The 17,725-nt window shown below is 43.9% G+C and overlaps 1 protein-coding gene across 2 annotated transcripts in view; it reads right to left on the bottom strand.

Moving 5' to 3' along the window:
- The window catches only part of EFHB (EF-hand domain family member B), a 310,345-nt gene that overhangs the window by 152,892 nt on the left and 139,728 nt on the right, over positions 1-17,725 (bottom strand). For both annotated transcript variants that reach the window (XM_085630456.1, XM_085630457.1), the window contains 2 exons: positions 12,363-12,492; positions 5,611-5,694 (listed from right to left, as the gene is read on the bottom strand). In XM_085630456.1, coding sequence (XP_085486582.1) covers positions 5,611-5,694; positions 12,363-12,492 — 214 coding nt within the window. The remainder of the gene's footprint in view (positions 1-5,610; positions 5,695-12,362; positions 12,493-17,725) is intronic.

Below are 17,725 nucleotides of genomic sequence, written 5' to 3' on the forward strand. Positions count from 1 at the left end.
CTTCAAACGTCAATTAATAAAAAAAAGATGAATACCAGCCATATGTGAGCATATTAGTAAATTAATTTTGCAACATACACTTTGAATCATTTACCCTTTCGGCAAACTTAATATTTTTTTCAAGCAGCTGCTTTCAACTGGATCTAAAATATTGCTTTTTTTAAAACATATTATTTCGGAACCATAAAGTGCTAGGGGTGGAATTGTGGGCAACAATGCTTTAACAAGAGGCGTGTATGACAACCCTGTATACATCCTTTTAAACTCACCAGGGAACATGACTGTACAAGTGCTCTAGATTCAATAACATTAACTTGTTCATCCCAGTCTAAATTATGAGAGATAAGCAGCCCTAAGTCATTATACGTTCTGACTTCTTCCGATTTTGTCTTATCTAAGAACTATGTAAAATGTGTTACTTTTTTCACAAAAACAAATACTTTTATTTTTTCCCTATTTATCTTTAAAATGTTTTCCTTAAAATAATCTCTTAAAATGGCAATTTTATTCGGAAGACCCCTTGGGGTATAATCTAATTGTATGAGGTGCTCTGTGTACATTAAACACAGTATATGGGAAGATTCCATTTGCGGAGAGAAGGAGCTTGAAAAGTCAAATGAACTAGGTAAATCAGCCACATATAAACTAAAAAGAATCGGGGCTAGGACACAACCCTGGCGAAGTCCATTACCAACATATATCTTTTTACTAAGGCGGACAGAGGGGTCCATTTCTGCTTGGGTCCAATAAGAGGCATGTAAGGCTTGTATTAGGGACAGCAGACCCTGTGGTATTTTCCAAGCTGACAATTGTTCACATAACCTAGCTCAGTCCTCAGTATTGAAAACATTTCGGAAGTACACTAAGCAACAAAAAAAATGACTTATGTTGATGGACATCACAATTGTCCACAATGCAAAACAGTGATTGGCTGTGGAATGGCCTACCCAAAACCCTCCTTGTTCTACTGCTAAACAATTAATTGGAAAAAAAACACTCCTCCAGTTTAGAAAAGACTTTTGCATATATGTCTAAAAGGCTTCTAAGCCTTTATTGGAGGGGCTACTCCCATCCACTCTCATCAATAAAGGTTTAATAATCGACCCCCAGGAACTTGACTTTGGAAGATGCATTTTGTATTTCTGGTGACAGCAGCCCCTATCTTTGGGTGTCCTTAGTTTTCTCTACAGCTTGCAAGGAACTCTTATAACAGCCTTTGGAAAATTCAGGCTTGGATTTGTAACCACCAAACTCTTCTGATACAAATGGTGTGAGATTTTAGAGGATGCCCATAATCCTAAAATCTAGGGTACTCCATATAATTCTTCTCTATGTTCTGTCTTGTTACATTTTTTTTAAATAATATGCCTAATGGTTACTGAATGACTAGTCGATCATCTCCAATCCTCAATATGTGCTGGACTATCTGGATCACAACCAAAAAACAGTATAGAAAGTATCAAATGGCTTGTAGTGGCTGTTATGTATAACCTCTACCAAAATATATGATTCAGGGAGGCGCAGAAGCGGTCTTCAGGAGCCATATTAATCTCTACCAATGAAAACATTGCCACCACCACAACTATGCATGGCTGATAAATCCTCACCAAAAGGATTGGGAGGCCCAAATAACAATCATCATAATCACAATGCCGACGCAGCTCCACAATCGTACCATATGCATAGCATGAAGAGTATGCTAACTGCGGGATCAGAGACCAGCGGCAGGGTCACTGTCATGCAACCAACAGCGAGCCCTTGCACTAAGAAACCGTAAGCACTGCCCTTGAAAAAACTTACACCCACAACACACTTATGCCTCTTTAAGACTGGCCCAGTGTCGGATACAATAATTATTGCTCGAGATAAACTACAACACCAATGTTTATAGCATAGTCTTGCCCACAAAAGAAGGGGCATTACATGCAGATTTTGGTGATTAGGGTCCCAAAATCCTCTTGTCCAGGTATTTTACTAGCCATTTTTCCCTGCTAAATTTCAGCTGGCTTGCTTCAAATTTTAGCTGGGGGAAATTGTGGGCTTACGGTGTTTGCAGCAAAACTTACAGTCGTATTTCACTACTGTGAGGCCTACTTGTCTCATAGGATAACATTGGGTTGCCTTATTACATTTAATAAGTGCTAACTTTTGATTTGGAACAGGTAATCATTTCCTGTTTGGTATCTATGAGATTGAAATTAAATTACAATTTTGAAAATGCCAGTTTTATAAAGCTCCGAACAAGGTGCTTGGGCCATTTAATCAGCCACACTAATAATCAAAATAAAGCATACACCAGTTTTATGGTTTTCAAAATATTGAGTTCTTATAGGTAAGGTTGGTGCCCTCTTGTATATTTTTGAAAAAGTTTCTTTAGCTTCTCAGATGTTTCTTCGACTTCAACCCTACCGATGATCTGTTCACATAGAAGAAAGAATTGAGTGATATTTGCTTCCATTATAACGGACAATAAGTACAAGGAGAGTTAAAAAGAACTAACCAGTAAGGGTCCTGATGAAAACCCAAATATTTTGTGAAGGACCCTCAGACCCACTGTTAAGTTCACTTTCTGGACCTGCAGAAGGGCTCTCAGAGGACTGCCTGCTGCTGTGGCCTGCTGTGTACTCCACAAGACTGCTTTGCTGTGCCTGGAGATGTTGCTTTGCTGCCTGGAGGCTGCCTTGAACCCTCAGAGACCTGCTTCATCACTTGAAATCAGGACTACCAGAGTAACTCCAAGATCTAGTTTGCTGGTCTCCTGATCAGAGCCTCGGAGACATAAAAGGCTCCCATCATCTTGAACCTGTACCTGGACCCAGCCTGAGAGAGTCCTGAACCCCTACATCCAGTCCTGTATCCTTGATTGTGGTGTTTAAGGTGTCCAGGTAACCAAAATTGAAAACGTGGGACATAGATTTGTTTTTGCAAAACACTTCTCTGAATACACAAGGGAAGACCAGGACCAACCTGCTCGTCTATTGGCAAAAGGTATATTATTGGTCAGCCTTACTTCATAGTACCTTCCGCTATGTTCTTCTCCACAGCAGCAAATCCTGTTCAACGGTCCTTCACCAAAGGGGTAGCCAGACTCCTGGAACTCTCGTCGGCTACAGCCTCCTGCCTAGTAACTTCTCAGAACATTTTCTCCAAAATTGCTTTTAAGTCCGAAGGTAAGTTCTGACCAGGCCCAATCAACTTCTTGTATCCGACCTGCACTCCATTGCAGTCGGACATATTTTTCAACTTTGACCTGGTCTCGCATAACTAGATGTTTGTGATTGTAACTTTGATCTTTAGCTGCTAGATTTTACGAAAAACTTTAAAAACACATAACTCTGGTTCTAGAGATCATATAATTTATTAAAATGTACTCTGTTCTTCTAAATTGGTGTAGAACTTTTTTGTGTTTTCACTTTATTACTGTTTGTGTGCTGCATAAATACTTTACACATTGCCTCTAAGTTAAGCTTGACAGCTACCAGAGGGTAAGTGCAGGGTAATGTAGTGACTTTTGTGTTCACCCTGACAGGGATTATGACTGTTGCTTGAGCAGGGGTGACCCACCCCCAACCCCCATTCAAGCAACAACCCAAATTCTCACATGACCCTTCAGACTGCAGATGACCTTCTGTGATGTAAGGAGTATAGAGCCACAGTGTGCTCAAGGTCTTTCTGGGAGGTATAGACTTTCTGAGCTTATTGTCAAGCACACTAGACTCGGGCATTTGCAAGTCTTTCACGCTGTGAACTTTTACACCACATGACAAGAAGAGGAATCTCAGGCACACCATTCCTGTAAAACTGGCAGCATGACCTCCTCCTCCATTCTGCCCATAGAAATAGAAGAAGAACCTCCACCAGGAAGCCATATGTAGATATGGAAAGGCACTTCCTTTTCTTTTCCCAAGTCAAGATAGCTTCAATATGTTAAATATATTTTTAGAATGTGACCCAAACAAGACGAAGGATAAATTTGACTGGAAGCTCCTGTCATCTGACAAGAGTTAGAATATATAAGTTTAGTTTTTTGTATGACCATGTATCACAACTCTTTTGGTACTTTAAGGTGGCAGGTTTGTCACTCAATCGCCTATATTTCTGTCTCCCCCATTTTTTCCTATTTTTTGGTTCCTTAAAAGTGTTGAATTCCTGCGCTCCTGCGTCCTTGTGCCTGTTCTGGTTCGTACTGCTCACTTTTGTTCAGCTAGTGTCAGATTCCTCTTTTCTTTCTTGAATTTATTATTTTTTATTTGGTTTGTTTCCCAAAGTAGTGACTTCTTTCAGAGTTACTTTTCGGACACTTATTGTTAGAAGAGCACAAGCTCAATGAAGTGATTGTACCCATCTCAATGAATCCAACAAGAAATTCAAGAAACGACCCAAACGACCAGCCTTTGTCAAATTGTGACTTTGAGATGTCCATGGTAAGAACCACTTCCAAATCACACCACCAACCCCATGTCAAAGGTAAGAACCACTTCCAAATCACACCACCAACCCCATGTCAAAGGTAAGAACCACTTCCAAATCACACCACCAACCCCATGCCGGAAAAGGAGGATTTACAACCGTTTCAAAGGCCACTGAGATTGAATCATGAGCAGTTGAACACCTTTGCTGCCACCTACTAGATTTAGGACACCAGCCATCCCCTGGACAAATGGTGACTTCAGGCTGTAGCATGGATTCATTTTTATCCCACCCAATAAGCTTGCGCCAACAGCTTTAAAAGTGTGAAAGGCAGGGTTCATCTTGGCATCAGTAGCTAAATCTCAGGGGATCAGTGTTTGATTCTCGCAGTTCGCCCATAGCTCCCACGCTGTTTTGTGCTAGAAGTACTGGTCAGTACACAATTCTCCATATGCCCATTAGAAGAGAGTGAGTCTCTGTTCCCAAAGTAATTCAGGGGATACTGCGAGGAAACCCAAACGATTGAGCCAGCCTGCTTTCAAACTCATTGTCCCCTTTATGAATGTGCTTAATGGGTGGGTCGACCAGTCAGATGCATTATTTCAAGATTAATATAAAAGGATTCCAGCCAGCATCCATAAGGCTAGCATGCATTCAATAAACAAGCTGTTGCAGAAGAAAATGTGTTTCACTTTCCATGAGGTACCAATTAAAATGTACTCCTTCATCTTCGGAAATCTGGTCTTTCCTGAAAACGTGAACTTCAAAAAGGATCAATTGTACAGAAGTTTTCCTGCAATTGCATGAGTGTTTGGTGAGATGAAGTCTTGAATCATTCTATCTGCTCACAGATATTGTGATTAAAAAGAAATTGAAACAAAATAAGAAAACTAGGTTGACAGAAGAATAGGAAATCATGATGGTCAGTGAAGGTCTTAAGATGAAAGGGCACTGAAATGTGCAATGACTTTTCCTACAAAGGATAACTTTTTTATGGGAGAAGCAGTGAGATCAGAAATGTCATGATCCCAACAGAAATGAAGGAATCTGAAGCCTTTCACAGGGGCTGGCAAGATGTATGGTTTTATTGATGAAAGCTGTTTCACTAAGAAACTAGGGGGCCTCAGTAGAAGGTATATTCCAAGATTCCCAGCATTATACAAGAAAAGCCATCACTTGTAGTTTGTGTTAAGTACTTACGGGTCATTCACCTTTCCAAGCTGATGCTGAAACTTCTCATTGAAGTCGTCATACCTTTTGGCCACAATTTTTGCTGCTTGGCTCCTGAGAAATGTAATTTAAAGTCAAAGTGTTACCTCTTTAATGTTACATGACCCCCTTACACAGCACCCTCTCAACAAATATTGCAGCACATATTACTGATAACCCTAGCAAAAAACACAAAAAGCATTAGTATAACCACGCTGGCTCTTGCTCAACGGGAACCACGTATAGCCACGGTGCTCATTCTGTACATAAGGATGGATGGAGCAGGAGTAGTCAGGGTTACTGTGATCAGGCGCACTTGCTCATCTGCGATGATCACACAAAGATGTCCTTCAGACCTGAAAATGTAGCCAAAACACTACATTTCTGTGTTCCTTTTTTTAAGATGGCAGGCACTCCTTCAAGCTTACCTGTCTGGCAATATAAGGCCAGTCATCCCCATCTGCTCTTTTGACTTCTACATTTGGGCGTTTCCCTTCATTGAATTCTAGGAGTTCGTCTCCACTTCCTGGATCTTTGGGTCAAAGCACATGCATGCCACTCAACTTACTGTAACCTGGAGGATGTCACCAGCCTTGAAGCCATTTTTAACGCCCTCTCATGCCCAGTGCTTACCATAGCCTTTTTTCAAACTTTATTTATAATTTCATATAGAGCAATACATGGATGTGGCATTATGTTTATGATTCATAAACAGTGGGACACAGCCATTGACAATGCATAGATAGAATAGGAATGGAAAAAAGAACATTTTAAGGCACCTAGGGCCAGATGTGCAATGTCCAAAATAGCGCCTCGCAAATGGCAAGTATTTTACGACTCGCAATTTGCGACACGCTCTTTTGGATGTACAACAGTGTGTGACACACTGTTAGCGATTCCCAATGGGGTCGCAAATTGAGAGGCTCATGAATATTAATGAGCCTCTCGCAATTTGCGACCCCATTGGGAATGGCAGTCCCTCCCAGGTATGGTGGCCTGCTGGGCTCAGCAGACCACCATGTCTGGGACTGCCTTTAAATAAAGCTGTTTTTTTTTTCAAATGCAGCCCATTTTTATTAAAGGAAAACAGGATGCCTTTACAAAAAAAAAATTACATTTTCGTTTAATGTTTTAAGGGCAGGCAGTGGTCCCTGGGACCACTGACCACCCTTAAAAAACATGTTCCCCTGCATTTGTAAAGGGGAAGGAGTCCCCTAAGGACCCTGTTAGAAAAACCCCACTCCCACACCGGAAGGGTGGTGGTAATGGGATTTTTCCAGACATACACTGTGGTAGCTTGGCTCGAGTGGTCAGGGGTTAGGCACCGTGTTAAGCATACGTCATACCCACACAGTAACCATGCGTGCATCCGTTCCAAAAACGACACTACACCTTAAAAATTATACTGAAAATATATCTCTTTATCTTCTTTTCTCTTAGTTGCTGATTAAATAAATAATAATACAATCACAGTACACAAGGTTTCTTCTTAAAAAGTGCAGGTCAAATAAATAGTAACACTTTACAGGTGCAATAAATAGGATCAGGTCAAATAAATACTGTGAAGCAATAAATACTGTGCAGGAATAAGTTAGCTCAGGACAATAAATACATCACAGGAATAACTTAGATAAATACAATAAATACAGTACCCTCAATAAATAATATCAGCCTACAATGACATTTGTAAAATCAGATCACATTTAAAATACTATGGGCTGATTTGGCCCAGTCACAGCTTGTGGTTAGATGGATGGCCTGAGGGGTATACTCCCTGGCTTGGACAAGGCTGAGGCCTAAACTGAGGTAGATCAAGGGGGAATCTAGAGATCTGGCTCTCCCACACTACACAACCCCTCTGTATTAGTCTCAGCTCACCCCTGGCACAATCAAGTTGGTTCCAGCACCTCTCCAGCCCCTAGGATAGTCTCTCAGGGCTCCACAGGGCCTTAGGCGCCCTCTATTCCACTTACTGCCCTTTTTATGAAGCTCCGACGCCGCTGGAGTCGTGTCGACGCCGTGAGGCGGTTCCGGTTCGATGTCGGTGGCCTCGGCGCAATGTCAGTTCTTGACGACGTCGATAGGCGGTTCCGGTTCGATGTCGGCGGCCTCGGCTCGATGTCGACCTCCGGTTCGATGACGTCGGGCAGTCTTGGCTCGATGTCGACTTCCGACGGCTCCGGTTCGATGACGTCGGGCGGCCTTGGCTCGATGTCGACTTCCGGCGGCTCCGGAGTGCGATCTCCACTCCCGACCTCCGGTGCTCCTTTCTTCAGGTTCCGGCGACTCCGGAGTGCGACCTCCACTCCCGACCTCCGGCACGATTCTCTTCAGGTTCCGGCGACTCCGGAGTGCGATCTCCACTCCCGACCTCCGGCACGCTTCACCTCGGTCTCCGGCGACTCCGGAGGGCGGACTTCACTCCCCCGTCGACGCCGCACACTCGACCTCGGGTGACTTCCTCCTCGACCTCTGGTACTCTCCACGACCTCCGTCGGCGCCCTCTCTCGACCTCTGGCGGCTCCGGGTACGACGTCTGCTTTCCAGTCAGCGCCGCTTCTCCACCTCGGGCTCCAGGTCTCTAGGCTTTTCGACGTCGGACTTCAGGTAGTTACCAGTAACCAGGTCAGGTACTTGCTGTTCTTTACTTTTAAGGCCTGTTCCTGCTGTCCAGGTCCTCAAGACGGTTTTTCTTGCTTTCTCCCACACAGGGCTCCAGGCTGGGCTCAGTCAGTAGGGACTAGTATCAAGGGTGGGTTTATGGACCCCACTCCAGGCACATGTTTCCACCCCTGCTGCCTCACTCCTTCCTCCTTCAGGTTTCTGCTCCTCTCTCTTCACCAGTCAGGTGCCAACTGCCAACTCCAACTGTCAACTCTGGCTTAGCTTCCCAACATTCCAAACCGCCTCCAACTGTCACAGGGTTCCAGAATGTTGCAGAAGGTTCTAGTAGGTTCCAGTGATGTCACAGGTGACAATGGGTGGCCACCATTTTGTGCTCCAGGCCCTCAGACAGAAGTTCCAGGGGTAGATAAAATGGCTCCCTGAATCTGCATCAATACTAAAAAGTCTGGTGGTTCCCAAAAAGGAAAAATACTAACAGGGTTTGAGGCAAAAGTGGGACAAAATAAATAATGATGAGGAGGGACCACCCAAAGGGCTGACAGGTCTAACAGACCCCTTCCCTTTTGCGACCCCATTACCACCCTCTAGAAGAGGGTTGTAATTTACAAGTGTTTTACGACCGCAGTTGCGGTCGCAAAACATTTGTACATGGGGTTGCGATGGCTATTAGGAAGAGAACGCCCCTTCTTAATAGCGCCTTGCAATTCCAAAATAGCGAGTCGCAAATCAATTGCAACTCGCTATTTTGGTATGGTACATACCCCTATTAGTTTTTGCAAGCGCAAACGAGTTCGCGAACCCGTTTGCGCAAGCAAAAACCGTCGTACATCTGACCCCTAATGTAAATATTTTAACCCTGAAGGCGTATAGTGACACATTTATGAAGGAGCATTAACTATCTAGTTCAGAGATCCATTCATAGGCTTACTTCAATGAAATATGCCCTGTAACATTGGATTCCCAAGCAGCAGCGGCTACAATCAGTGTTAGGCATCACCGCGCTTCTATAGTCCACAGAGCCTCTTGGCCTTCAGAAATGTCCAGTTTACATCCCTGTCAAGATGTAGTTATGGCTAAAGACTGATGTCCATCTCTTTTTAGCAGGTATTCTAGAAGGGGACCCCAGATGGTCCTTGGGTAGAACTAGCAAGGAAGCAGGCTGGCATACAGATCGACATAGGAATTACAATATGTTAGATCTGTGGTTCCCAACCTGTGGTCCGGAGACCCCTGGGGTCTGTGAAGCCTCCTCAGGGGTCTGCATCTACTTAGAAAATCAAGTAATATCAACAGGTGAATACATTTATATTAATAAAGAAGCTAAATGTATAATTGAACGTTTTAAAACGTACTACAAATGAGAAGGAATTTGAAATTGGAGGCAAAAAATGTCATTAGTATCCTCAGATGGATCCGTGGGAGCGGTGCAGGTGCATCAAACAGAATATAGTATGGACATGAGCGGCCTCAACTAAATTTAGAAAACCTCCAACCTTTCTATTAAAATAACAATTTAGATTGTTTATATTTAATGGTGTTTGTAAATTAAATAAAAAGTGTCATAATTTGTGCATTTGTTTGATGAAAGTTGTTTTCTTTATATTTTGTGCATTCTTTTGCGGTTCAAATAATCGGCAATGCTTAGGCTGGGGTCCCCAGTTTCCAGTAATGGCACAGTGGGGGGATCCCCGGATTCCAATAATGATTCAGTGGGTGTCCCACGGTTCCAGCAGTGATAAAGTGGGGGTCCCCATAAGGCAAAAGGTTATGAGCCACTGTGCTAGGGCCAATCTTTAACATTAGGAAATGATGCTACCCTACGTTTGGGCTGTAGGTAAGCAATCGCTATATAACTCGTAGCAGAGGGCGAGAACGCGTTTGCATGCGCTGTAGAGTCAGCAGCGTAGAAAGAGTTATATATATGTTTGTCGTATTAGAGACAGTCACAATAACTTTGTGCCAATAGTTTGCTACCTAAGAACATGCCCATGAAAGGTGCATGAAACCGGCCCCCGGGTGATGAGAGTGGATATATTCAGGATCAATCTCTAGACAAAAGGATGTTGTTTCAGCTGGGTATAGCGAAGATTATGGAGACATTTGTGGTGCACCAACCCGCGTTTGATATTCAGGGAGACCTGCTTAGTTTTCAAGTAACAGAAGGTCCACTGTTCATCTGTTAGTGAGGTGTCTAGCTACCCGTCTCATTGCAGTCAGTGCAGTTCATGTATCAACCATGGTGTTGCATATTAAGGATAGAACTAGTAGGAGAGTGTCTAAAGTAAAGACTAACGTCAATGCTCGTAATGCTATCGGCGCCTTAGGGAAGTCAGATGAGCGACTTTGTATTCTATAGTGTATTATAGGCGGGAATACAGGAATATATCAGGGGGATGGAGCTCTGAGGTCTTTGAATTGTGCAAGTGTTTAAAAGTACTACTGTTGCTAGTCCCAGCTATGCCAGTTGTTGTTGTGCATGGTTTCTGTTCTGATTTGGCTGTTAATCTGGGGTATTAAAAAGTGTCAAATCTGGTATGTAGAGATTTTTGCAACCAATGCTTATCGCCATGCGATGCAAAACCCTAACAGTCCATGCTACTAAGTTGACCAATGTAGAGGATCTTGCCATTGATTTAGTCAGCATCATGTTGAGTGGGCGAGTGCGACCTTTACTGTCAGATGGGGCACCAAACAAATTGGCTTATTCCAATAAGGTGAAAATTGTGCCAATGAAATTTGAGGATTGTGTATCCCTCTCTTCACATTACAGTTTAATAGCATCCCAGTTTCATTAGGGTTGGGTTGCCTCTCAGTCCAAACCAGTCTAGTCAATAGGGTACGCAGGATTTTAAAGGATGATCTAGTGAATGGGATGGGAATGTTTACAAGGAGGTACTCTAGTTTTGGGAGGGCAACCATTTTAATCAGAGCCACGTTTTCACCAGCAGTGACAACGCTAGCCCCCCCCTTTCATTTCCCATGTTCAGTTTCTGCACCACCAGGCCATAACTGTCCTTCAAGGCCATGCCAATATCTCACTTTTAGAACTTTGAACCTATATGGAAAATACTTGTCCAATTAGTATCATTTGAAAGACTGAAGTTCTTCAACTCAATGCTCAGATCATTTGGAATTAAATCTCAAGGCTTTTTGTCCTTTGATAACATTTCCCTATACATTTTCATCCCCAAATGTGACTTAATCATCCTGGGGCTATTCTAAATCCGACCCTGCGGTAATTTGTACATATATCAAAATACAAGAGCAAGCCCAATCTACCACACCAAGAACCTGGGCCATACAACATATCTGATAAACAATGGTTCACTGTGGTTGCATTTTTTATCGCAAGTGCATCTATTTTCCAGTGGATGATACTGCTATCCACATGTGAATATCCTAATCACAATGACATATATATGCAAAACGTAACCAATACAAAGAGATTACAATTTATTTTTCAAAATTGCATTCATTATAAATGATCCAGTGCTCACATACGCGAAAAAAGTGCAAGTGAGTGACAAGTGAAAAAGTGCATCACAGACAAAAGTAAAAAGACATATGCCTCTTGACCACTTCAATTTCTTCCAAACTTGGGGTCAATCGGTGGGGTCTATATATGTCTATGTTTGATGGCGTTTCGACCTATGGTTAATGGGAGGTCATCGTCAGGACAGAAAAGTGAGAACCCTGTATTTTTCTAAGGGTCAAGTGCTGCAAGGGAGTATTCAATCCAAACATACCAGGACTTCTCTTAATTAGGGTCCAAGAAAGGGCTCCAAAGGCTCCCAATCTGACTTTGATCCAAAAAAGGATTACGTGACCATACCAGTCTGTATGTTTATTAAAAGCAAAAACTTGTTAGACTAACAATAGGAGAGCTCCTAGCATGACTGGAGACTATGCAACACTCCACTTTTTTCTAAAGCGGGCTTCCTTTACCTGATGGGCAGCAACCACAAGAGTCTTTGACTAAACTCTGCATTTACCCTGGATCCTCACTGCTTGAGATGAGATCGCTCACTTTCTAAAATTTACTTATAATGGAACCGGAAACACAGCCCGACTACTTTAACCTCAGACATATCCATAAAAACATATCTAGATCATCTTACATTTGACACTCATGAAGCCAGTGTAGAGCTTTCTTTGTAAATCTTCCATCGTTGAAATGCGGAGTTGGTACGCCAAATCTTGTATCTTTCCTGCACCTTGACCAGTCATATTTCCTATCTCTCATTTCACCTTTGATGAAAAAAAACATATATTGTTTAGACAAAGTAGTTTACCCTTACTGAAAACACCTTTAAGCTGTGGCGAGGTAAACCAAATCGTACCTTTCACACTATTCCTTAACAGTAGGTTTAGTGCACACACTAATTAGTATCGGTCGCTAATTAATATTACTGAAAAGCAGATCAACATACAATTACAAACACAGAGGTCCACCAAAAAGTAAAAAAGTCCAATAAAATGGTTCAAAAATTCTTGCATCTTCTTTATTTTTATTCCAAAGTCTTTAATTCCAAATAATTTAGAACAATTACAGCCTCAGCCAACACGTTTCGTTTGAACATAGAGCTTCTTCAGGGCATTTTATCACCAAGTAGTATATTTTCTTCACATATCTGATACTAGAAAAATACAAGCCTGGTACTCAGTCAAATTTCATAGTCACATTCCAATCAATTCCATCTTCTTATCATAACCTGTGCTCAATTTTTTCTGGTAATTCACCAATCCAATCCACATGTTCAAGGTTGGCAGTGATACCAGGATCAGTATTCCAAGTCATAACATGGGACTTTTAGTTTACCCATAGTTTACCCATACTGTTTGTCTGAGTGTTTTACTAATATTGTTAGTTTGGGGTGTATATTATGCTTGGGAGTGCACGAACAGCTCCAGGCCGATATATCTTTTGAAGACATTTCAGTAATGCTCTCTTATTTTCAGTTATTAATATATTTATTATTAGCATTTTTATACCACATGACTCACCACTGATGGGGTCTCTTGGTGCAGAGTCCAATGGTGAGAATGGGACACGGCATGTAAGGTAGTTTTATAGCTGGAAAAGCAAAGTTTGCCCACTTACAGAAGACCAGCTGGTAATAAATGTTGCTGATCAACAGTAGGAGGCAGTTCCAAAGCCTGCACGCTAGAATAACAAAGGCCTTTTTGTTTTGATGGTAAAGTCCTCTGCATGGTATAGGACGTGTACCCCTGCCCTGAGTGGCCAACTGTACTGTTGTCTGGATCCCTAGTGCTTCTTTTTGTTGTCATAGGCAAACATGAATCATGTGTGCACGCCATGACATAGGCCTATCTCATGGATTGCGGTCTTGTTTGGGGGGCCACCCAAAGCACTACCCTCATAATGGTGGAAGGCTCCTGCCTGCACCAGGAATTAAGTAGCACAAGCGCAGTGGTGAAACCATACCGGGTAGTGATCAGTAGTAAGGAACAGCGCCTCTTTACCCTGTGCCACTGGAGTGAAGCCTACAGGCTCACTTACCTTTTAAAAAGTTCTGCTGCAGTGTGCCTAATTCACCCTTAGTCTACATCAGTTAGATGTAAAGTGCAGCGCAGTGGGAGGGGGTGCTCGTGTGCCAGTGGCAAGATGGCTGCTTGTTAGAGCAGCTCTGCCGACTGAGCAGCAATATCTGCAAAATATCCTGCTAAACGCTGCAGCTCTGCACCCACCGTTGTTGAAGCTGAGTATCGGAATACCAGGGGATGCCTGCAGGCCCATTGAGGATTTCGGCGGCCGCCGGTAAGATCGGCTTTCGGAATCTGCAGTTAGGGGCCGCGGTGACCATGCAAAATGGCGGCCGCCTCCTGAGTGGTGCTGTAGAAGCGACGCGATGGGGGCAGAGTGTCGCCTGACGGGCTGGGACAGTGCCAATAACCCGGAGGTGTGCTGCGGAAAGACTTGATCCGCCTGTGGAGCACCGGAGTTGTGAGTGTGGGCTGCGGGGGCATTAAGTTTTCAGCAAGGTGTAAAATGGCGGCCGCCGGGAGATGTATACCGTGAAGGATCCTTGAGGTACATGAGACCCTACTGGGAGCCATTACCTGCTGGTGATTATCTCTCCTGTGTCGGGGCGGGCGCCCTGGGGGACCGGCGAATCCGTCTGCACTGAGACTCGGGATGCAAGCCGTGGCGGGAGTCACCCAGCGGGACGGACAGTAACGTATCCGACCAGAGCGGAGAGGAACACTGAGTCGACCCAGGATGCGTGGTGCGGACTGAACAGGAGCACAGTTATAATTTTGGAGACAACAGCGGAGATCTCTCAAACGGTTACTATGCGGGCGGAGGTGCTTGGACGGAGCCCATCTGACAATTAGCTGGGTATGGTAACGGGCGAAGGAATGCGCCGCATTGACAAGCACTGCCTGATCAGCTGGAGGCCCTCAAGTGTCAGGTATGGCAATGGGTCTGAACGACTGTGGGGTGTGCATACCCGGTACATAGAGGCCACATTCACCACAGATAACGGTCAGGCTGGGTCAATCCAAATACGATAGTTGGTGGCCTGTGGTGAAAGGAAGCAGTGGGCAGACATTGCCAATCAGCAGAACGTCTGCGAGCGGAGAGTGTTGGTGACAGTGACAATACTTCAGAATTGGGCCCGCTGGAGGCTGCGCCGGTGGGAGCAGTGGCCGCAGGATGACGGAGACCAGCACGCAACACCATTACTGAAGGTTGTCTGCTGCACGGGTTGTGTTTTTCCCGATCCAAGATGGGGAAAACGGATAAACAACAGTCGCTCCTCACCTTCGAATCTAAGAAGTTGACAAGCCTCAGCAGCAGGCTGCGTTAGATTCGGAGCAGGAACTCTCAGATACAACTCCTCCTGCTCTGGAGAAAACATTAATGGCAATGCGAACCAGCTTGCAATCAATAGATGGCAAAATCGATGCCATAAAATGCGGATGGACCGGTTCGCCACCAGGCTGGATAAGCAGGGAGCACAAATTGGTGAGGCTGAACAGTGGATGTTCACAACAGAAGATACTCTGCAGTCTGTTGCCTCCAAAAGTCTGGACATGGAGAAAGTTCTAGCGGTGATTCAGGCAAAAATGAAGATCTTGAAGCGAGATCTCGTCGTAACAATCTCCGCATTCTTGGGCTTCCTGAATCTACCAATATGGGAAAAATAGAGGTCTACATCGAAAAAATTATCTTGGAGATATTCGGTCCAATACTCCATATGGCAAGAGAGAAGCAGAAAATCACATATGAAGAGAATGCAATAGAATTTTACCCTGACTTCACGGCTACAGTTCAAGAAGAGAGGCAGGAATTTATCCCTGTAAAGTAGAAACTACAATCCGAAAAGATTCCCTATGCCATGTTATATCCGGGCCGCCTACGAGTGGATGCGGATGGCAAGCAGAAACTATTCATGAACCCGAAGAGTGCTATGGATTTTGTAAAAACATGGCAGAAGAATCGGAAATCTTCAGAAACTCCACTGTTGAGTGACTTCCTAGTGTATGCAAGGATTGGTGGGATGGGGGGGGGGGCAGCATGCTGTCATCACTGGAAATAGTGCATTGTCTATAACCTGTAGTTCTTAAGTAGGGGCTATTTGTTATTAGCTAGGTCAAATGGTTTACGGGTACGATGTGAGGCAAAAAGCTGAGTGAACTGGTTGATTGGCGACCTACTCAGGGCTAAATTTACACTGTGTTGTTAATCAATTGTCCTTAACGCTGGCGAGGTTGTTGGCAATCTCACAAAGATGGGTACAGGTTGCTATGTGCACGCTTGGTCGCCTCCCTTTTGCATCGGGAGGAATGCCATGAGCCTGCAACCCCCCATCTGGGTGCACCCCTAATGTTTCTTTAGGTTTGTTGGGTAGAGTATGGCTTCGGCCAGTTGGGGAGGCTACAGTGGGGGGGGGGTGGAGTGGGGGGTTTGTTTGTGTTATAACCACAGGACATGCTATTTATAAGTTAGAATGCTGGTTTGATTGGCTGCGAGAAGCAGATAAGCGGTTAAGATATTCATGTCAAAACTACGTATGACAACGAAGGGCGGTGTGTTTCAGTTGATGACATGCAACGGGGGGGCCTCAATAATCCACGGACGATCAGGCAAGTCTTTGCATATCTTGATAGGCATGCTATAAACGTAGCTTTGTTACAGGAGACACATTTGACCAAACACACCATATCCAATGTAGGCAAAAGGTGGGCGAACACTGTGGTGGGCTCGTCCTACTCGGCATACTCTAGAGGGGTCATGATTTTAGTCAAAAATAGGCACACCGTTCAGGGTACTTCACACTGAGAGCGATGAGCAGGGCAGGCTCAGTCTTGACCTTGTGCCCCATGGGAACAGTCCAGACCGTGCTCGGTCTGGACTGTTCCCATGGGGCACAGGGTCAAGACTGATTTGCATATGGCTGGGTCCAAACTGGGGTGGCGCAGTGGGCAAAAGAACAATGGATTTAACACAGATCGTTTGACTGGGGGAGAATGTTTGCATTGTCAGCATTCCGTCCATCATTTGTTTACTGTAACACTTTTCACCCTAAGTGAGATGGGTATGCCCAGACGTGGGTCCCTTGCTCACTGTGCCACTGGATTCAAGCTAGCCTGGCTGAAGAAGGGTGACATACCCTGAAACAGGTCCCACAATGCTTGTTTCCGGTCCAGGGAAAACCTGGCCTGGCAGTTCGGTCTGGACTGTTCCCATGAGGCACTGGGTCAAGACTGATTTGCATATGGTTGGGTCCCAACTGGGGTGGCGTAGTGGACAAAAGACCGATGGATTTAACCCAGATCTTTTGACTGGAGGAGAATGTTTGCATTGTCAGCATTCCGTCCATAATTTGTTTGCTGTAACACTTTAAAATGAACATGGCAACCTTTTAAACAGAGCCCCAATATCATTAAAATCAGCCAAAAGTTTCATAGCAGTTTTATGCGTTCTCACATTTTGTTTTAAAAACAGTGGTTTTAAATAATGACACCAAAAATTAGAGTCAAAATCACAAAAATGGATTATGCTTTGCTTGGACTGTCCATCACAGGGACAGAGGGTCGAATCTAGGGGGCAAGATTTAATTGTAGGTAAAGAAACTAATTGATGAACAGTTCCAAGTCCAGGCCTGGTTAATAGGAAACAATGTGATGGATTTATAACCCACGTTAAATAGCTTTGAAAACCCTTCTCAGACTGGATTGTTTGATAAAATATAAAAGTTGTTTTTCTCCCTGCAAAAACCATTTGAAATTCCGTTTTATGATTCATAAAATTATCCTTGAATGACAGTTTAGTTCAGTCAGTCCCCTGTTCATGATTAGACTGGATTGACAAATTAAACAGCTTGCCATATGGATTACTAATATATCTAAGCCAGGGAATATGCATTGCCTTATCCAAGGACAGACAATCCGTAATAATTGACTTTGTGAAGTTAGTCTCTTCCTTAGCCCAAATAGACCTCCATAACAACGC

Source organism: Triturus cristatus, chromosome 10 (assembly GCF_964204655.1).
Source record: "Triturus cristatus chromosome 10, aTriCri1.1, whole genome shotgun sequence".
Lineage (NCBI taxonomy): Eukaryota > Metazoa > Chordata > Amphibia > Caudata > Salamandridae > Triturus > Triturus cristatus.